The following is a 22751-nucleotide window of genomic DNA, read 5'->3' as shown; positions in this document are numbered from 1 at the left end:
GAACAGCTGGGGGAAAGCGGGGGAGAAAAGGTAACCTAACAACGACCAGCAGAGGGAGACAGGGTGAAGGGAAAGGACAGAGACAAGACACAACATGACAGTACATGACAATATTCCAGTCTGTGCCAGCAAAAAAGTCCTGTGGCGTAGCATCCGCGTCATCTGACCACTTCTGTATTGAGCGAGTCATAGGTACTGCCTGCTTTAGTTTTGCTTGTAAGCAGGAATCAGGAGGATAGAATTATGGTCACATTTGCCAAATGGAGGGCGGGTGAGAGTTTTGTACAGTATACATCTCCGTGTGTGGAGTAAAGGTGGTCTAGAGTTCTTTTCCCGCCTGTGACTCAAACCTGGGTCTACCGACTATCAACCCAGTACGTTAGCCATTACGCCAAGAATGCAAACTTCCTAGTTGGAGTAATATTCAAAAGGAATGTGATATAGGATTGTGACTTTAACCACCGTTCTTCCGGGCAAGTGAAAAATCACAAAATATGCCCGTTGCATTATTCCCAATGGTAACAGGTGTGATATGGGAGGGTTGCATGTAGGAGTGGCAGCTCATCTTTGACTTACCAGTTGCTGGCCCTGCACTCCCCATTCAGCGTACTGCAGAACAGAGTTAAGCACCTCCGGAGGGTCCAACTCCCATACCTCCCTGAAAAACAACAGTAAGTAACCAGTAAGACTGCTACATAGAGCAGTGGCAGGCATTTACATTGATACACCTTTAACTTCCGGATACACTGGTAACTCTAACTGTAAGTCGCTCTGGATAAGAGCATCTGCTAAATGACTACGAGGTCAAATGTAAAAAAGCCCACTTCAAAACAATGTTTTATCATAAATATTGACATTTAAAAGGTCATGACTGACAAAATATTGAATTTCATTGTTTGTTGTGGATTCACCAGGCTCTTAGCATCCACCTGAGATAAACTGCCTTAGAAGAGATTGTCTTGACAAGTAGACAAACACATGGTAAACAAGCACATGAAACATACCTTGTGTGAATGTTATAAATGCTATATGAGGCCATGTATGAATGGCGGTAAACCTAGAACAAAAGAGAGAAAAGAAAGAGGAGATTACTGCACAAAACATTAACGATGGAGGCAGTTTGGCTGATAAAAACATCATAAAAGCAGGCAGAGAAAGGCATCAAATAGAATAGACCAGTAGCTGTTTTCACAAATAGATTATGTGGACAATGTGATTTGCATGGTTGACAGCTGCGAGATGAGACATTTTAATTCCATCTGAGAAACCGATCATGGAACCCCCATGACTTCGGGTCTGAAAGCCTGAGAGAGAGGAGAGAGAGAGAATCCAAATGGTCTGGGGTGTGAGTAAATCTGTCTGGATTCCCCTAGAGAAGCTGTGCCTTACATGATAATAGCATTCAGACCGTACACAGGGAAGGAAACAGCCTCAATGTTGTAGTGTTTCATAATGATGACATGCTCCACATAGTTCAAATATAGACCAAGAAACATTATCTGACAGGAGTGTTATTGTACTGTATGGCAAATGCATTGCAAACTGTGCAGAGAAATACTTTTACCTCATTTTGTTGTGTTACAACCTGAATTTAAAATGTATTCAATTGAGATTTTGTGTCACTGGCCTACACACAATAACCCAAAATGTCAAAATGGATCTGTTTTTTAAAAATGTTTACAAATGAATAAGAAATTAAAAGCTGAAATGTATTGAGTCAATAAGTATTTAAACCCTTTGTTATGGCAAGCTTAAGGAGTAAAAATGTCATATAATAAGTTGCATGGACTTACTCTGTGAGCAATAATAGTGGTTAACATGAGTTTTGAATGACTACCTCATCTCTGTACACCAATGCCTCGCAAAGAAGGGTACCTATTGGTAGACAGGTAAAAAAAAAAAAAACATTGACTATCCCTTTGAGCATGGTCAAGTTATTAATTACACTTTGGATGGTGCATCAATACACACAGTAACTACAAAGAGACCCGCGTCCGTCCTAACTCAGTTGCCGGAAACGAAGAAAAACACTCAGGGATTTCACCATGAGACCAATGGTGACTTTACAACAGTTAGAGAGTATAATGGCTGTGATAGGCAAACAATTTGGATGGATCAACAACATTGTAGTTACTCCACAATACTAATCTAAATGACATAGCGAAAAGAAGGAAGGCTCTACAGAATAAAACAAAACCTGCATCCTGTTTGCAATAAGGCACTAAAGTAAAACTACAAAAATATGGCAAAGAAACATACTTTATGTCCTGAATACAAACCGTTATGTTTGGGGAAATCCAACAAATTGAAATGAGTACCACTGTTATTTTTGTAGCCCCTTTTTTCCCAATTTCGTGAATACAATCTTCTCAACGCTGTGACTCCCCAATGGGCTCGGAAGAGGCGAAGGTAGAGTCATGCGTCGTCCGAAACATGACCCGCCAAACCGCGGTCTTTAACAACCACTCGCTTAACCCGGAAGCCAGCTGCACCAATGTGTCAGAGGAAACACCGTTCAACTGACGACCGAAGTCAGCTTGCAGGCGCCAAACGGAGTCGCTAAAGCACGATGATGGGACTCCCGGTCATGGCCAGTTGTGACACAGCCTGAGATTTTAGGGACGCCACAACACTGCGATGCAGTGCCTTATACCGCTGCGCCACTCGGGAGGCCCCACTCTTCATGTTTTCAACGATGGTGGTGGGTGCATCATGTTATGGGTATGCTGGTTTTCCTAGAGGAAAACCTTGTTCAGTCTACTTTTCAACAGGCACTGGGAGACAAGTTCCCCTTTTAGCAGGACAATAACTTAAAACAAAAGGCCAAATATACACTGGAGTTGCTGAAAAAGAAGACATTGAATGTTCCTGAGTGGCCTAGTTACAGTTTTGACTAAAATCATCTTGATAATCTATGTCAAGACTTGAAAATGGCTGTCTAGCAATGATCAACAATCAACTTGAAAGAGCTTGAAGTATTTTTTTTAAGAATAATGTGCAAATATTGTACAATCAAGGTGTGTAAAGTTCTTAGAGACTTACCAATAAAGATTCACAGCTGTAGTCTTTGCAAAAGGTGACACTAACATGTATTTGCTCAGGCGTGTGAAAACGTACAGTACCAGTCAAAAGTTTGGACACACCTACTCATTCCAGGATTTTAGAATAATATTGAAGACATTAAAACAATGAAATAACACATATGGAATGTAATAACTGAAAAAAGTGTTTAATAAATAACAAATAAACAAATATTTTATATGTGAGATTCTTCAAAGTAGCCACCCTTGGCCTTGATGACAGCTTTGCTCACTCTTGGCATTCTCTCAACCAGTGTCATGCGGTAGTCACCTGGAATGCATTTCAATTTACAGGTGTGTATTGTGAAAAGTTAATTTGTGGAATTTCTTTAATTCTTAATGTGTTTGAGCCATCAGTTGTGTTGTGACAAGGTAGGATGGTTTACAGAAGATATCCCTATGTCACGCCCTGACCTTAGATATATTTTGGTTAGGTCAAGGTGTGACTAGGGTGTGTATGCTAGTTTTGTATGTCTAGGGTTTTTGTATGTCTAGGGTTTTTGTATGTCTAGGGGTGTTGTATGTCTAGGGGTTTTGTATGTCTATGTGTAGTTGCCTGTCACCACTCGTTTGTATAGCGTCACGTTTCGTTTTGTTATTTTGTTAGTTTGTTCAGTGTTCATTCTTTTAATAAATAAGAATGTACGCATACCATGCTGCGCCTTGGTCCGATTCTCATAACGAACGTGACAGATGATCCCACCAACAAAGGACCAAGCAGCGTGCCCAGGAGGAGGAAGTATCCTGGACTTGGGAAGAGATCCTGGATGGGAAGGGATCCTGGACTTGGGAGGAAATCCTGGCCTAAGAGCATGAGAGGACAGCAACGATGTCGGGGAGGTAGGCCACAGAAACCCCAAGATTTTTGAGGGGGTGGGAACATGGAGCAGTCGGCAAGTGTGAGGGGTGAGTCAGAGACTGTCGAGGAGTTATTGGACAAATTGGAGGAAAGTGAACGGAGGGGAGAGTTAGAGACCTTCGAGGAGTTGTTGATCAAATTGGAGGAGAGTGAAGAGAGAGAGATGTTTGTTTGGCGTAGTATGCACCGCATTCGCACTGAGGAGCGTGTTAGCTGTCCGATGCCACCTGTGCCAGTTCCTTGTACTCGTCCTGAAATGTGTGTTAAAGTTCCCGGAACAATTGATGCCGGCTATACACACCAGGTCTCCAGTGTACCTTCACAACTCAGTACGTCCTGTGCCAACTCCTCGCACTCTCCCTCAAGTGCACTTTTCCAGTCAGGTGTGTCCTGTTCCTGCTCCTCGCACTCTCCCTCAAGTGGGTGTCCCCAGTCAGGCCCGTCCTGTTCCTCCTCTCCGCATTCACCCTGAGGTGTGTGTCATCAGCCCGGTGTCACCTGTACCGGTCCCATGCACCAGGCCTCCAGTGCGCCTCCACAGTTCAGTACGTCCTGTTCCTGCTCCTCGCACTCTCCCTCAAGTGCGTGTCCCCAGTCAGGTCCATCCTGTTCCTCTTCCCTGCACTCGCCCTGAGGTGTGTGTCATCAGCCCGGTGCCATCTGTGCCGGTCACACATCAGGTCTCCAGTGCGCCTCCACAGTCCAGTATTTCCTGTGCCTCCTCTCCGCACTCGCCCTGAAGTGCGTGTCATCAGCCCGGTGTCACCTGTACCGGTCCCACGCACCAGGCTTCCAGTGCGCCTCCACAGTCCAGTACACCCTGTGCCTGCTCCCCGCACTCACCCTGAGATGCGTGTCTTCAGCCCGGTACCACCAGTGCCGGCATTACACTTCAGGTCTCCAGTGCACCTCCACAGTCCAGAGCTTCCGGTGACAGTTCCCAGTCCAGAGCTTCTGGCGACAGTTCCCAGTCCAGAGCTTCCGGCAACAGTTCCCAGTCCAGAACTTCCGGCGACTGTTCCCAGTCCAGATCTTCCGGCGACAGTTCCCAGTCCAGATCTTCCGGCGACAGTTCCCAGTCCAGAGCTTCCGGCGACAGTTCCCAGTCCAGAGCTTCCGGCGACAGTTCCCAGTCCAGAGCTTCCGGCGACAATTCCCAGTCCTGAGCTTCCGGCGACGTTTCATAGGTTCCGGGACCTCCAGCGACGGTCTCCAGTCCGGAGCCTCCAGCGACTGTACGTAGTCCAGAATCTCCTGAGACGGTTCGCAGTCCGGAGCCTCCAGCTACGGTCCCCGGTCCAGAGCCTTCAGCGACGGTCCCCGGTCCTGAGCCTCCAGCGACGGTCCCCGGTCCTGAGCCTCCAGCGATGGTCCCCGGTCGTGAGCCTCCAGCGACGGTCCCTGGTCCGGAGCCTCCAGCCACGGTCCAAGGTCCGGAGACTCCAGCCATGGTCCACGGTCCGGAGTCTTCAGCGACGAGCTGCAATCCAGAGCCTCAAGTGTTGCTTCCCAGTTCAGAGCCCCCGGCGATGATCCACAGTCCGGTGCCTCCAGCGACGGTCGGCAGTCCGAAGCCTGCAGCAACGGTCGGCGGTCCGAAAGCCTCCAGCGACGGTCGGCAGTCCGAAGCCTGCAGCAACGGTCGGCGGTCCGAAAGCCTCCAGCGACGGTCGGCGGTCCGAAGCCTCTAGCGACGGTCGGCGGTCCGAAGCCTCTAGCGACGGTCGGCGGTCCGAAGCCTCTAGCGACGGTCGGCGGTCCGAAGCCTCTAGCGACGGTCGGCGGTCCGAAGCCTCTAGCGACGGTCGGCGGTCCGAAGCCTCTAGCGACGGTCGGCGGTCCGAAGCCTCTAGCGACGGCCGGCGGTCCGAAGCCTCTAGCGACGGCCGGCGGTCCGAAGCCTCTAGCGACGGCCGGCGGTCCGAAGCCTCTAGCGACGGCCGGCGGTCCGAAGCCTCTAGCGTCGGTCGGCAGTCCGAAGCCTCTAGCGACGGTCGGCAGTCCAGAGTTTTCAGCAGGGGTTCTCAGACCAGAGCCTCCTGCGACGTTCTATGGTCCGGTTCCTCTGGCGACGATCCACTGTCTGGAGCCTCCGGCTACGATCCACGGTCCGGGGCCTCCAGAGATGACCCACGGTCCGGAGCTTCCATAGCTGCGTCCAGAACCGGAGTCGCCACCAAGGGTAGATGCCCACCCGGATACTCCCCTATAGGTTCAGGTTTGCGGTCGGGAGTCCGCACCTGTGTGTGTGTGTGTGTGTGGGGGGGTGTACTGTCACACCCTGACCTTAGATATCTGTTTTTCTATATTTTTTGGTTAGGTCAGGATGTGATTAGGGTGGGTACGCTAGTTTTCTATGTCTAGGGTTTTTGTATGTCTTGGGGTTTTGTATGTCTATGTGAAGTTGCCTGTCAGTACTCATTTGTATAGCTTCATTGTTTGTTTTGATATTTTGTTAGTTTGTTCAGTGTTCATTCTTTTAATAAATAAGAATGTACGCATACCCCGCTGCACCTTGGTCTGATCCTTATAACGAACGTGACACCCTGTTTGGTAATAGAAAAAGTCCATATTATGGCAAGAACAGCTGAAATGAGCAAAGAGAAACGATAGTCATTATTACTTTCAGACATGAAGGTCAGTCAATACGGACATTTTCAAGAACTTTGAAAGTTTATTCAAGTGCAGTCGCAAAAACCATCAAGCGCCATGATGAAACTGACTCATGCTGACCTCCACATGAAACGAAGACCCAGAGATACCTCTGCTGTAGAGGATAAGTTCATTAGAGTTACCAGCCTCAGAAATTTCAGCCCAAAATAATACTTCACAGAGTTCAAGTAACAGACACATCGCAACATCAACTGTTCAGAGGAGTCTGCGTGAATCAGGCCTTCATGGTCGAACTGCTGCAAAGAAACCACTACTAAAGGACACCAATAATAATAAGAAACTTCCTTGGGCCAAGAAACACAGCAATGGACATTAGACGGGTGGAAATCTGTCCTTTGGTCTGATGAGTTCAAATTTGAGATGTTTGTTTCCAACCACCGTGTCTTTGTGAGACACAGAGTATGTGAACAGAGTATGTGAACGCATGTGTGGTTCCCACCATGAAGCATAGAGGAGGAGGTGTGATGGTGTAGGGGTGTTTTGCTGGTGACACTGTCTGTGATTTATTTATAATTCAAGGCAGACTGAACCTACATGACTACCACAGCATTGTGCAGTGATACGCCATCTCATCTAGTTTGTGCTTAGTGGAATTATCATTTGTTTTTCAACAGGACAATGACCCAACACACCTCCAGGCCTTGTAAGTGCTATTTGACCAAGAAGGAGAGTGATGGAGTGCTGCCTTAGATGACCTGGCCTCCACAATCACCCGACCTTAATAACTAAATTGAAATGGTTTAGGACTGCAGAGTGAAGGAAAAGCAGCCAACATGTGCTCAGCATATGTGGGAACTCCTTCAAGACTGTTGGAAAAGCAGGTGAAGCTGGTTGAGAGAATGCCAAGTGTGCAAAGCTGTCACCAAGACAAAGGGTGGCTAATTTGAAGAATCTTAAATATAAAATACATTTAGATTTGTTTAAATCTTTTTTGGTTACTACATGATTCCATATGTGTTGTTACAGAATGTTGATGTTTTCACTATTATTCCACAATGTAGAAAATAGTACAAATAAAGAAAACCCTTGAATGACTAGGTGTGTCCAAACCTTTGACTGGTACTGTAAGTAAATGAGATATTTCTGTAATTCATTTTCAATACATTTGCAAACATTTGTTTTGGGGTAATGTGTATAGATGGGTGATATATATATATATATATATATATATATATATATTTTAATCCATTTTGATTTCAGGCTGTAATACAACAAAATGTGGAATAAGTCAAGGGGTATGAATACTTTCTGAAGACACTGTACATGAAAAACAAAACACAATCATTAAAAACAGACACATTCTTGATTTAAAGGTCCCCTAACAGCCATCTGAAATGCCTTAGAGGCACCATTTCCACCTATTTTAAAGTGCTCTAGAGGTCATTCCACACGGAAGGTAAACAATTATTGTAAAAAAACAATCAGGTGTATAAATCTGTAATTTAACGATGAGGTAAGGTAAAGCGGAGGTTTATGCAGGAATGCTTTATAAACAAAATGAGTGCAAAGCATAGATCTACAATAGTCCACAGAGGGCCTGCCTATTTTCTGAGACAGAATGCAGTGATGTGCACTAAACCAATCGCCATAATAAAACGTAGTGGGCTAATGGCTTCAATATAGTGGCAGTTGCATTCATAAAGACAATATCTCCATCTCCATAGTCTGTAACTGGTGTGAATGTCAACTTAATTATTTGTTTTCTGCTATTTAATGAAAGGCATGATAAAATAATAACATCTATAAAATAAGATGATTTTAATTCTTAATTTATCAACTAAATCAATCACATGCTTTTTGAAAGATAGCTTTTCGTCGATCCAGACTCCCCGATATTTATAAGCGGGGACATGATCAATGAAGGCACCATCCAATGTACATATGCATAAGTCATCAGACACATTTTTACATGATTTGCAGAATAACATATACTTGGAGAATAACATATATATCTGTTTGAGCAGAAAGGAGTCTTAAAACAGGGATGCCATGGCAGAGGATGGATAGCTCAAATTAAAAAGCTCTTCTTCACTCGGAAAGAACGTACTTCGCCACAGTGAATTATGCATAGCGCCCGAGGAAGGCGGAAGGGCTCGATGGAGCTGGCAACGATGGCAACGACGGACGGTGGTGGGGGCTGTTATAGTGGCGAGATTGATGAGTAATCGCTCCTCACTCCTGAAATAGTGTGGATGAGTGATGTCAGAGTGAGGGGAGGGTGGAGAGTATACCTCCAATGGCTTTGACAAATGTATCCGTTCCCTCTGTTGCTATTAGCTGCTGAGAAACAGAGACGCAGGTAGGGGTTAAACATCTGTGAAAACACATCCTTTGCTAGGAGGCAAAACACCTGAGTGTTAAGATGCGTTGTCTCTTTAAAACAAATTCAAGGTAAGCATTTGGAACTGTATGTAATGAGCTTTTGTGAAATATCAACGGCAGAATCACAGACTCTTGTTCCCAGTAATGGTAAATTACTGTTTACAAAAAGAGGAATGGACACAGTGACTTTTACTTGAACCCTATTGGCTCCCTCCAGTTGGAGTTTTACTTCCGAACACACATTGACCTTTGGCAAAACATGTTTTACTGCTTGTGGGATACAACTTTGACCTTCTTGCTCTCTCTGAAGTGCTACTTATATCTAGCTTTGATTACATTTCCTACTCTATATATCATGATAAAAATGGCTAATATCAACTCTGTTTCCATATCATGTGTACAGTTAGAGGACAATTTCCAAATGATTCAAATTGTTGCCCCTCCCCACATTCCTTCAAGAGCTGAGAAGCTCACATGGGCACAATGATCTTTGTGGTAAGCATGGTGATTTAATCAAAAACAAGGAGGTTGACATTTTCAACTCCCTTTGCACTCAAATTTGAGCTGCAGCTCGATGATGAATATGAGTGGTACACTCAGCTCTGGGGACATAGACGTTTTGTCAAACACAACTAATCACACTGCAAAAGTTGAGTATAAAACCACACAGAGGGAACAGCCTCTGCCCAAACCAATGAAAAGCCCATGTCGTATTAGTGACAATTTCCATCACCACGTTCCTCCATTTCTGTCACGATCGTCGAATGGAGCGTGCGTATAGTTCCGCATATTTTATTTCAAAGTAAACTTTAACAAAAACAACAAAGAAACAACGAACATCCAGTACAGAGCGCACTAAGGCACTAACTGAAAACAATATCCCACAACACAGGTGGGAACAATGGGCAACTTAAATATGATCCCCAATTAGAGACAATGATAATCAGCTGCCTCTAATTGGGAACCATACAAATACCAACATAGAAATGGAAACGCTAGAAACCCCCCTAGTGACACTCTGACCTATACATCATAGAGAACCCAGCGGGCTCCAGCGGGCTCTGGTTAGGGCGTGACAATTTCAAATATCATCTGATGATTACATTTTCCACACACCGACCATCCTTTACTTCCTTCCTATTCCACAGTCAAGGTGAATCGCCCGCTCCGTCCTCCCCTATTAGATATACAAATCAGATTGAATCAAATGAAAACATGGATTCTCCTGGTTTATGGGAGAGGTTTGGAAGATCACACTTCCGGATATTACCCAGATATCTCCTCATCTCTGGCAGTGTGTGGTGCATGCCAGGGAGAGATTGGGAGCCACAGATGAAAACAAACTATTAAATATGTAGACTGGCTCAAAACAGGTTTAGGTGGTCTTCTATACTGCCTCAGAGAAGAGAACAGTGGACCAGTTAATGGAGCAATGCATGGCAAGGTTTACAATGGGTGCTTTCAGCCTCTGGGTAAAATATGATACAAAATTGTTTTGTCACCTACATTTTTTGGGTCTGCTTGTACATGTGAATTTTCTCAGATAGTAATTAACATGTTTAATACTATTGTTTACTGTGTTATACAGTAGGATAGTAGAAATTCCATGTGAATGTTTGTTGCTGTATCTAATCATTTGGTCTGTATAACAATATGTTTTCCATGTCAAAAATTAAAACACGAAGCGTACCTGCTGTACGCAAAATATTGTTTCCTATAGCTTGGAAAATAAATAAATGTGACTCTGGGTGACAACATAATGATGTTTGTTTCCAACATTAGGGCTGTTTTCCTAAAGAAGTTAAATCCGCATTGTGTTTTGTTTCCTTCCCACGATACTAATGAGTATTGCGATACTGGTATCATCCCAGCCCTACTAATGTTCTGTCTACAGAACAAGTGCCTTGTCTGCATTGAGAAAAGAAAGGCCTAGTTTACTCCCCTTATTCGAACATGACCACACTTAATGCACAACTTTGCTCAAGCTGTACTGAAAGGGTTACAGAGGAGCCTTAATCAAATACAGCAAAGAAACTTAAGCAACTCCTAGGACCAACAGAGCAGAGAGAACCCGTGAAGCAGTTTCCCAGCACGGTCACCCCAAAACAAGTTAAATTGTCACTTCAGCCCCACTGGGATCGATCCATTTGTAAGCGAAGTGTAGGAAAGAAGAAAACTCCCCAGGTTGTGAATTATTTTAGGCTATAAGCCACTCCAGAAGATTTTGTACAAGGAATGTAAGAGCCATCTGAACCCCTAAGAGGATCAAAGCAAATTGATCCCTGAATCTACCGGTGTCATATCATTTTTTGCTAACTTGTCATGTTTTGTGCACAGTGTTCGCCCAGTGTGGATGACAGGATCACTGCGACCCTCTCAGTACAGCAGTCAGTATGGGTCCCTCAGGTTACCATAGCAATTCGGGGCCCTCACAGCACATTGGCTCCCTCAGATTTACTATAATAGCATGGGCCCTCAAGGTGCCAGCACTGTGAAGGCCCTTCAGTCTCAAAGGTCTACCCAATCTAGACCCATTTAGAGGGCTTGGGAATATGGATACGGTGATAACAGTGTTTATGGCCCCAGGTGCTGCTTTTGGCCTGTTAAATCACACACCATTGGACTATTTGGGTTCCTGTGACCCCAAATGGTCCTGATGAGATAGCTCTAATAGATTATCCTTCTTCCTGTCACGTTCTGACCTTAGTTCCTTTGTTATGACTTTGTTTTAGTCTGGTCAGAGCGTGAATTGGGTGGGTTGTCTATGTTCTGTTTTCTATGTTGTGTTTTTGCATTTGGCCTGGTATGGTTCTCAATCAGAGGCAGGTGCCATTAGTTGTCTCTGACTGAGAATCATACTTAGGTAGCCTTTTCCCACTTGTGTTTCGTGGGTGTTTATTTTCTGTCTTTGTGTATGTCACCAGACAGGACTGTTTCGTATCATTCACGTTGTTGTTTTTGTTTTAGTGTTCTGAGTTGAATAAATATCATCATGAACACGTACCACGCTGCGCTTTGGTCCGATCCTTGCGACTCCTCGTCAGAAGAAGAGGACGAGCATTACAGAAACACCCACCACCAAAGGACCAAGCAGCGTGGTAACGGGCAGCAGCAGCGATCGCAGGACTCCTGGACATGGGAGGAGATTCTGGACGGCAAGGGCCCTGGGCACAGGCTGGGGAATATCACTGCCCCAAGGCTGAGCTGGAGGCAGTGAAAGCGGAGAGGCGGCGGTATGAGGAGGCAGCACGGCCTCGCGGTTGGAAGCCCGAGAGGCAGCCCCAAAAATGTCTTGGGGGGGGCACACGCGGAGTGTGGCTAAGTCAGGTAGGAGACCTGAGCCAACTCCCTGTGCTTACCGTGGAGAGAGAGGGACCGGGCAGGCACCGGTGTCCCCGGTGCACATGCATAGCCCAGTGCAGTACATAGCAGCGCCTCGTATCGGCCGGGCTAGAGTGGGCATCGAGCCAGGTGCCATGAAGCCGGCTCAACGCATCTGGTCTTCAGTGCGTCTCCTCGGGCCGGGGTACATGGCACCAGCCCTACGCATGGTATCCCCGGTTCGCCAGCACAGCCCAGTGCAGGCTATTACACCTCGCCGCACTGGCCTGGCTAGGGGGATCATTCAGCTAGATAGGTTTGGGCAGGCTCGGTGCTCGAGACCTCCAGTGCGCCTTCACGGTCCGGTCTATCTGGTGCCACCTCCATGCACCAGCCCTCCGGTGGCAGCCCCCAGCACCAGGCTGTCTCGCCGTCTCCTCCCTACAGGTGCTCGCGTCTGTCCGGAGCTGCCGGAGTCTCCCGTCTGTCCGGAGCTGCCGGAGTCTCCCGTCTGTCCGGAGCTGCCGGAGTCTCCCGTCTGTCCGGAGCTGCCGGAGTCTCCCGTCTGTCCGGAGCTGCCGGAGTCTCCCGTCTGTCCGGAGCTGCCGGAGTCTCCCGTCTGTCCGGAGCTGCCGGAGTCTCCCGTCTGTCCGGAGATGCCGGAGTCTCCCGTCTGTCCGGAGCTGCCGGAGTCTCCCGTCTGTCCGGAGCTGCCGGAGTCTCCCGTCTGTCCGGAGCTGCCGGAGTCTCCCGCCTGTCCGGCGCTGCCAGAATCTCCAGCCTGTCCGGTGCTGCCGGAATCTCCTGACCTTAGTTCCTTTGTTATGTCTTCGTTTTAGTATGTACCACGCAGCGCTTTGGTCCGATTCTTGCGACTCCTCGTCAGAAGAAGAGGATGAGCGTTACACTTCCTCTTCCTTTGCATCAGATCTTTGATTCCCGCCAGGCTTATTTGTTTGGATATCAGCATTTTGGGATTATGCAAGGTAGGAACTACGTGTCCAGCCTTTGTTCATTTGAAGGAAGTGAGCCAAAGACTACTTCATCAATGTTAGCCAATGTTTTATCCATCACGAGGACGTATTTGACTTAAGTAGTTTTCTCCTTGCAAAGCAACTGAATTCTTAATCTATTTCCCTCACCAAAATGTCAGAAATAAAATTGCGATGTAATAGGCTATTTGTGGTTTAACAATGTGAGACAAAATAATTGTGCAGTTGTCCATTTGACTTAGATCTGTCCCCAAACAAAAGAAAACACAATTTCCTTACAGAGCGATTTAATAATTGTAGAGGACACCCAAATAGCATATCATCTACGTCATGTCAAGTAAACAATGGACTTCATTATTATACTCCACGGGTAAACATAAATCCTGTTCATACACCTTTGTTTGGTGAGGTACTCCACCCACTCCAACCTGATTAGCTTGAATCTATTAGCAAATTTTCATTGCAAACACAAGGCACTGGATCAACATAGACTTGACTAGAGGATTTACAAGATGCAAGAGCATTACAAGATGTTTACCAGCATAGAAAACAGAGCCTATTATCATAATTGACAAACATACACAGAGATTATGAGTGTTTATCAAGTTTAATCGCTCTCGGATACCTCAGTAATGAGATAATGGCATGTAATCCTCGAGCTAGGTGAGACTACCAGAGATGTCCTCAATGCACTCGGTCAACAACTTCCCTCTACACTGGTGAAAATAATTTGGAGAATTGATGTATATAACACATTTTGTAGTTATTAACAGTCAGCATAGATTACTTTTGAAGAGTGAGAACATATAGGATTTCTTGCATCTAATGAAGATTAGTTTGATGTTGATGGTGGACATACTTGTTCAAATGCCACAATATTATTCCGTGCTTCCTTTTCATTCCAACATGCTGTACCACGTGTATTGCCCTGTTTGCTCAACTAAACAATTTCCCAAGGGTCCAGAAGTTGTTTTCATACAGCAGACGCCCAAAAGGGTTCTGAACATAGAATTATATAATGAACAAATGACAGCCTCTTTACATATCTTTCACAATCAATTCTGAGCTTGTCCCTCTATAGCGTACAATATAACACTGCACAGCAAAAGAAAGGGATTGCACAGTGAACTGAAGTTATTTTTTTAGCCCGCACAAGAATCACGGGAAATATGCAAATACATTAAGATTAATCTCATTGTCGGTAATCCTCATAGTTGATCCCTTCCAGAGTAGAGGGTGTAATTTGCATATCTAATTTCGCATCCACACGTTTCTGATGGAAACAGGGCCACTACTATATTAATTAATGAATGTGACCTGTTAATTGCCAGCAACTAAATGTTTTATCACTTGTCGTTCCGCCCCCGAGCACCGTGAATTATACCGTAAATACCGGCTCAGTCACATCAACTAAATGTTTTTAAGTTATGATAAAAAACAAAAATTTTACTTAGCTTACTCTACTGTAGGTAGATTTTTAAAAATGGTTTTAATATCTGTGTTTTTGCATGTCTATTGAGTTATTGATTGATTTATCTTATGCTACACACAGAAAACGAATCCAATCATTTAGTAATACGTTTTGCACCAGTTACTGAAATGTTTGTTCCAGTTTAATTGGCTTAGGTCGTCTCCTCACACTAATCCTAAACCTGGCAGTCATAATGAATGCAGATTGCGGGTGAATATAAATTCCAACTGTTGGGTATCCTAACTAGCTGGATTCCGATAGGAATCACACATCACTTTGCAAGCCAAAATAATGTGATTTGCAAGTAGGGATGCAAAATTCTGGAACATTTCCCATGTTTTCCAGTATCCCAGTTGGAAGATTACTGGAAATCCTTCAACCAGGATATTTTTTATGTTTATTTTGCAACCCTACTTGCAGGCCTGATGTGGCCTGTAAACCATGAGTTTCAGGCTACTGTATTAGGGTAAAGCTAGGCCTCAGAATAAAGCCTGATGAGATATGTAACGTATTGTCATAAAGAACACAATTATAATGATAATATTTTCCTAGGAACTCACTTGGTGGCCAAAGGACTGAAAATGTTTGAATTCAACAACTATGTCTTTGTCACTAACAAATATAGTCATGGGTGGTGACTCTACAATTCACTCGAAAAGACAAGGCACACTTCGAAATTAGATTTGGAGGCATGGCTTAGTGCTGATACAATTCAAATCCGGACCCCTTACAGAGTCACAGTGACTCCATCGGTTTGAGTAATAACTACAACATCACTTTAAGTAACTGTATTCAGATATATTAAGCGCAATGGGTTTCCTCAAAAGTTTCGAGTAATGACAGCACATTGGTGTTTACAGTCTTGAGGCCCCCACGCTAGCTCATTTTTTTTCTTTGAGGCTAAAAATGGACCAGCCCATAATTTGTTTGCCCAAATGCCAGATGGCCAGTCCGCCCCTGTACACACGGAATGGTGTGGGTGTTTGGTCAACAGTCCCACTGTATAGTTGGCTGACTTCAAGATGTGTGCCTTGTAGTGCACAAGCTTGTATGGTACTCTAGTATGCATATATTTAAGATTGAGTTTGTTGATTTGATGGAGTTAGAGTATGTTCCAGAATGTGTGAGAGACAGAGCGTATGGCAGAGAGAGAGAGAGAGAGAGAAAGAGGAAGAGAGCGAGAGCGAGCATAATTGTGTTTTGTCCTGTAGGCTACTCTACCAGTCCAATTATCTGCAAAAGCAATTACTTTTCATATTTTATGAATAATGAGGGTATGCGACTTTTTCACAACAGCAGGACAAAAAACTAGAGCGAGAGCGGGAAAGTAAGAGGAGCTTACCTGTTTAACATCATAGGCAAAGAGCACATATTTCAAGTCCGGGGAAAAAGAGTACTTTGCAACATTGAAATTGACCTAGAAGACAAAAAAGACAGAAAGAGAGAGAGAGCACTTTTAAGCGTGCATACTGTATCAGTTTGCTGACATGTCAGTTTGAGGGATATATGTGCTTCTACATCTGCATTGCTTGCTGTTTGGGGTTTTAGGCTGGTTTTCTGTATAGCACTTTGTGACATCGGCTGATGTAAAAAGGGCTTTATAAATACATTTTACTTATATGCTTGTGTGTCAGTGTCTGCGTGTGCATGCATTTTCAGATGGAAAAGGGTTTGCACTTACGAACGTTGTGTTTGTCAGTACAATATCAGTCTCATTGGTGAGGATGTTAAACTTGATGACGTGGCCATCGCGATTCCTATAGATGACTTCTGAGTCTGTGAAAGGAGAAATAAAGAAGAAAAAACAAGTCTTGGTGAAACAATTCTTCATTAGTTTTTCTACTAAGAAAAACAGGGAAGGGGGTATGGAGGCCTTTGTTGCCGTTTTGAACACAAGGCCTTCTGTCAAAACTAGAACTGGTTTTGCACTGACACTTTGACAATGGAAGTTTCCATTCTATCCCCATGTCCTTGTTTTCTTCAACATAGAAAAGAGAGAACGGCCGGTACCTTCTCACATCATTGTGTCTGGAAAATCAAAAAACAATAGTAACATGACGGAACCGACTCCATTCATATGCATTTGAGTGTGACTGCACTGTGATGAAGCCAAATAACAATTTAATTGGTGTACAGAAACACAAATAAAGAGGCACCTTGAGTTTTCATTTTCTACTAAACCTGCATGTTCTTTGTCCTGTGTGCTTGTTGTTGGATCCACAGCTTTGTTTGCTGTGTGATGTGCAGACATGTCCCTGAAATTTCATCCAGCAAGGGAGTACGGCAAATGGCAGGTCACACGAATACATATACACACACACAGTGATCAAATGAAACCATGCATTGCTACCCTTATAATCACTAACTCATAGATGAGTCCATAAAGCTCTGTGTGGAAACAAGCGGGGACATATAAATTGTAATTACGTTATCCATCTCTGTCAAAGGAGAGGGCGGTTATGCACCTGACATGGCAACCCCAGAAGACCTGGCAACCCAGGAAGATATTGGAATCCTACAGTAGGAGGCGATCAGCTATTACTCAACTTTCTCAATTGTCCGTCAAACATTTTCTCATTCCCAGCCAATCAGGGCCCTGTCATCGTGCTATAGTTACTATGGGTTTGATTGATGAGTGATGGGGCTCTCACTGCCCTATCCCGTCCCATACATTTGTACCTGTCATAACCTGTGTGTGCCTATCACAGACATAAATGTCATCATCGAAGACAAGTAATCTGATGCCACAAATCCACTGGTCAAAATACTGGTGTTTACCATATAAATAAGGACATTCAAAAACTAAATGCCAAAATTAACCCCCTACAGTACAACGTTTTTTATCAGAGTTTGAGTGTTTGTTTAAATTTATATATTTTGGAGTGTTGTAATCACTTAGGGAATGATGTGCTTCTCAAGCATCATCATTAAGGCACAACATCTGTGTCGGAAAATGAGCATGAGACGTGAGTGTGTGTGTCTGTGTCAGTGTGTTTGTCAGTGTGTTTGCATATGTGCATGCACACACACGTGTCAGTGTGTCTGGATCTGTGTGTGCGCATGTGTGTCTGGGTGTGCATGCGTCTGTGTCTGTGTGAAGGTCAATGTTTGGCATGGTAATGAAGTAGCTTTAGAAGTAAACAGATCCGTCCTTGCAAACAGTGTCTCACCCAAAACAGATGCCAACCATGAGTTTGGACAGAGCAGCGTACCCTCAGGAATACTCTTGGCATTTCAAAAGAACAGCAGTTTAGAGCTCGCTGGCCCACTGACAAAACAGGAGCAGAACCCATCCACGATCTGAATGTTATCATCCTGCTGTAGATGCTCCGGTCACCTTGTCTTCTGCATGCACCACAGATTCAAAAATAATCTGTCATTGAAATAAAAATCTCTGGCTAGGAGCCTGTGACGCAGATAAAGTTGGACACACTCATGTAGGATGTAGCACTAATTTTGACTTTATCACAATAACGGTTAGTTATTGTGCATTAGGCTACTTTGGGAGCTGTTACCCTAACCTTTCATTTGGAGTTTAATTGAGATAGGGGTGAGAGGATGTTGAATATATTGACAGATAAAAGTGTCTTGCTCAAGATCTTGAAAACATTGCCAGACACTGATAGTCATGGTCTCCGTGCTGTGCTTGTTTGCTCTTGGAACTACCGCTCCCGGATCCGGGAGAATTGTCATCAACTAACACTAATTAGCATAACGCAACGGACAAAAAAAATATTACTAGAAAATCACAAGTGAAATATATTGAAACACAGTTTAGCTTTTTGTTAATCACCCTGTCATCTCAGATTTTGAAATTATGCTTTGCAGCCAAAGCAAGACAACATTTGTGTACATTTATCAATAGCCCAGCATAGCATTATTCCTAGCTAGCAGCAGGCAACCTGGTCACAAAAATCAGAAAAGCAATCAAATTAAATAGTTTACGTTTGATGAGCTTCGGATGTTTTCACTCATGAGACTTTTTTCCATAAAGATTATTTTGTAGCCGAAATAGCTCCGTTAGTTCTTCACGTTTGGCTGAGAATTCGACCGGAAATTGCGGTCACGACAACTCCGAAAAATATTCCAAATTAGCTCCATAATATCGACAGAAACATGGCAAACGTTGTTTATAATCAATCCTCAAGGTGTTTTTCAAATATCCATTTGATAATATATCAACCAGGACAGCTGTACTTTCAGTAAGACCGGGAGGAAAAATTGCTACCTCTGTTAATTACGCAATAATTACTCTGAGAGCACTCAGCCGGCCACTTACGCAATGTAATCACTTACGCTCATTCTTCAACATAAAGGCGTGAAACTACGTCAAAATGCTGTAGACACCTTGGGGAATACCTTGTATAACGCAGAGCTTTCAAAACATGAGTCACTTCCTGATTGGATTTTTCTCAGGCTTTCGCCTGCAATATCAGTTATGTTATATTCACAGACAATATTTGTACAGTTTTTGAAACTTTAGAGTGTTTTCTATCCTAAGCTGTCAATTATATGCATATTCTAGCATCTTGTCCTGACAAAATAGCCCGTTTGCTTTGGGATAGCCCGTTTACTTTATTTTTCCAAAAATGAAAATAATGCCCCCTAGTTTCAAGAGTTAAATAATGGAAGATTCCACGCTGGAAACTTCAAGCTAAGACTCTAATGTATAAGTAATATACTACGTCTGTAAAATGTTGAATAATAAATAACTCTGGTCCTTCTACCGGTCTGAAAATCCCCAGTGTAGGGTTGGGCTGGTGGTTTACCCTGCCCTCACACCCTACCATCCTCAAGCTCCATCTCAATCTCCCTCCAGCAGCCCTCTGGAAACTTAACTAAACTCAAAACCATGGGAGACAGGCAAGGCTTTTAGCAGGGCTACGCCCCGGGTGTGGAACATGCAGCCAGACTCAGTCAGGGGTGCAGTGTCCCTCCATTTCAACTTAAAACATTACTCAATCTTATAATTGTGACTTTCATAAGACTTCATGGACATGGTCAAGACACATGAATTTGAGCTTCATGCAGTGCCTTCAAAAAGTATTCACACCCCTTGACTTTTTTTCTCCACATTTTGTTGTGTTACAAAGTGGGATTAACATTTATGTAATTGTAATGTTCTTGTCAAATATCTACACAAAATACTCTGGAATGTCAAAGTGGAAAAAAATTCTAACATTTGTAAAAAATAAGAAAACATTTTTTTTTAAAACCAAATATTTCCTAGTTAGATACATATTCAACCCCCTGAGTCAATACATGTTAGAATCATCTTTGGTGGCAATTACAGGGTCTCTAAGAGCCTTCCACGCCTCAACTGTGCAACATTTGCCCATAATTATTTTCAAAATTCTTCAAGCTCTGTCAAATTGGTTGTTGATCATTGCTAGACAACCACTTCCAGGTCTTGCCATAGATTTTCAAGCAGATTTAAGTCAAAACTGTAACTTGGCCACTTTGTAAATGTTTTAAAGTCACCATTGTTATGAAGGAAACCTTTATGTTTGTAGTGACTGGGTGTATTGATACACCATCAACATATAATCAACTCCATGCTCTGTGTTTGACATTCACTGCTCGACTGAGGACCCTTAAAATTATCTGTATGTGTAGGCTACAGAGATGAGGTAGTCTTTCAAAAATCATGCTAAACACTATTATGGCACACAGTCCATGCTCCAACCAATTATGTGACTAGTTGAGCACATTTTTATTGCTGAACTTATTTTGACTTGTCATAACAAAGGGGTTGGATACTTATTGAGTTATTGTTATTGACATTTCAGCTTTTCATTTTTAATTTATTGTAAAAAAACAAAATCGAAATAAACAATTCCACTTTGAAATTATGGGTTATCGTGTGTAGACCAGTGACTCAAAATTCAGGCTGTAACAGAACCAAATGTGGAAAAAGTCAAAGGGTGTGAATACTTTCTGAAGGCACTGTACATGTTTATATAAGTAGATAATGGTGGCTTAGTCAGGTATTAGCCAATAATGCCTAATGAATGACTAATAATTACTAATAAAGTACTAATTAGCAATGTATACTGCAAATCAGTGCCAATAATGTGATCCCTATACTGGCGCTAGCAAAGTCTGGATCGTTTTCTTTGAGCGATGACTTGCCTACTGCTATAGAATACACACAGCACTAATGTCATTAAAATGCAGTCATACATGCATTATGTGACCAATATCTGTGTTGATCTTACCTGTCTGAAACATTGTCCTGGATTTAAACAGACGCATGTTATTGCCTACCGACCTTGCGCCTTTTAAAGGCAATTTTGCTGACGTTCGCAGAGCTTACATTCACAGAAAATGCTGTAGATGTCAGCTCAATTGAAAATGACCTTAAATGTCAAGCGTTATGCACTTGTCGACAACGCAACTTTGATTGAATCCCGGCCATTGTCTACATGAGTCACACCAATATGTTTACAAAGAATCCCAATTGAATGACCTATCATGTCAATGCACCACCTCCTATCTTCGTCAACCAGCTGAGAAACAGGTAATTATAATGGACAAGAGTTGTGAAGTCATCACACAGATATCATTAGTCAGATTGTAATGGAAAGGGCTGTATTGGAAAGGGATCTTAGTCGAAATAGATGTGATTGAGGGGTTATGAGAGCTATGCGCTTCCTCACCAGACATACTCTTAGTGAAATTTGGAGGGTACTAAGCTAACATTGTCATGTACTGTCATGTTGTGTCTTGTTTCTGTCCTTTCCCTTCACCCTGTCTCCCTCTGCTGGTCGTTGTTAGGTTACCTTTTCTCCCCCTCTTTTCCCCAGCTGTGCCTTGTCTCCTCCTAACTACCTCGTCACCCCTTTTCCCACCTGTTCCCTTTTTCCCTCTGATTAGGTCTCTATATCTCTCTCTGTTCCTGCTCCTGTCCTTGTCGGATTCTTGTTTGTGTTGTTCATGCCTGAACCAGACTATCGTCATGTTTGCTGCAACCTTGTCCTGTCCTGTCGGAACCTGCCGGTCCATCTGAGCCTACGTTTTGTTTTGTTATTAAAGAAGCTCTGTTTACGTTAATTCGCTTTTGGGTCCTCATTCACGCACCGTAACAGAAGAATCCGACCAAGAATGGACCCAGCGACTTCGGATCCTCTCCACTCAGCTGTCGAGATCCAGGGAGCGATGCTAGGCAGACACAAGCAGGAATTGTCTGCTGCTCGGCATGCCGTTGAGACCCTGGCCACCCAAGTCTCCAACCTCACAGAACAGGTTCACCATCTCCGCCTCGATCCACCGGCCACTTCCAGGGCTTTCGAATCTCCGGAGCCCAGAATCAATAACCCGCCGTGTTACTCTGGGGAGCCCACTGAATGCCGCTCGTTCCTCACCCAGTGTGATATTGTGTTTTCTCTCCAGCCCAACACTTACTCCAGGAGCACTGCTCGTGTCACCTACGTCATATCTCTCCTTACTGGACGGGCTCGTGAGTGGGGCACGGCAATCTGGGAGGCAAGGGCTGAGTGTACTAACCAGTATCAGGACTTTAAGGAGGAGATGATACGGGTTTTTGATCGATCTGTTTTTGGGGAGGAGGCTTCCAGGGCCCTGTCTTCCCTATGTCAGGGTAATCGATCCATAACAGACTACTCTATTGAGTTTCGCACTCTTGCTGCCTCCAGTGGCTGGAACGAGCCGGCTTTGCTCGCTCGTTTTCTGGAGGGTCTCCGCGCAGAGGTAAAGGATGAGATTCTCTCCCGGGAGGTTCCTTCCAGCGTGGATTCCTTGATTGAACTCGCTATTCGCATTGAGCGACGGGTTGATCTTCGTCACCGAGCTCGTGGAAAGGAGCTCGCGTTCTCCGTTGCCCCCCTCTCCGCATCACTACCATCTTCCTCTGCCGGCTCGGGTGCTGAGCCTATGCAGCTGGGAGGTATCCGCATCTCGACTAAGGAGAGGGAACGGAGAATCACCAACCGCCTCTGTCTCTATTGCGGTTCTGCTGGTCATTTTGTCACTTCATGTCCAGTAAAAGCCAGAGCTCATCAGTAAGCGGAGGG

At 44.2% G+C, this 22751-nt stretch overlaps 1 protein-coding gene across 1 annotated transcript in view; it reads right to left on the bottom strand.

Moving 5' to 3' along the window:
* Nucleotides 1-22751, bottom strand: part of LOC110519984 (inactive dipeptidyl peptidase 10) — a 207193-nt gene that overhangs the window by 106604 nt on the left and 77838 nt on the right. The window contains exons 4-7 of the mRNA XM_036974137.2: nt 16400-16494; nt 16061-16135; nt 1005-1057; nt 577-658 (exon numbers count right to left, since the gene is read on the bottom strand). Of these exons, the coding sequence (XP_036830032.2) occupies nt 577-658; nt 1005-1057; nt 16061-16135; nt 16400-16494 (305 nt within the window). The remainder of the gene's footprint in view (nt 1-576; nt 659-1004; nt 1058-16060; nt 16136-16399; nt 16495-22751) is intronic.

The sequence above is a fragment of the Oncorhynchus mykiss genome, chromosome 3 (genome assembly GCF_057628025.1).
Source record: "Oncorhynchus mykiss isolate SJ-2025 chromosome 3, ASM5762802v1, whole genome shotgun sequence".
Taxonomy (NCBI): Eukaryota; Metazoa; Chordata; class Actinopteri; order Salmoniformes; family Salmonidae; genus Oncorhynchus; species Oncorhynchus mykiss.
Note: the sequence above shows the minus strand (reverse complement) of the source record. Positions and strands in the feature narration are given on the sequence as shown.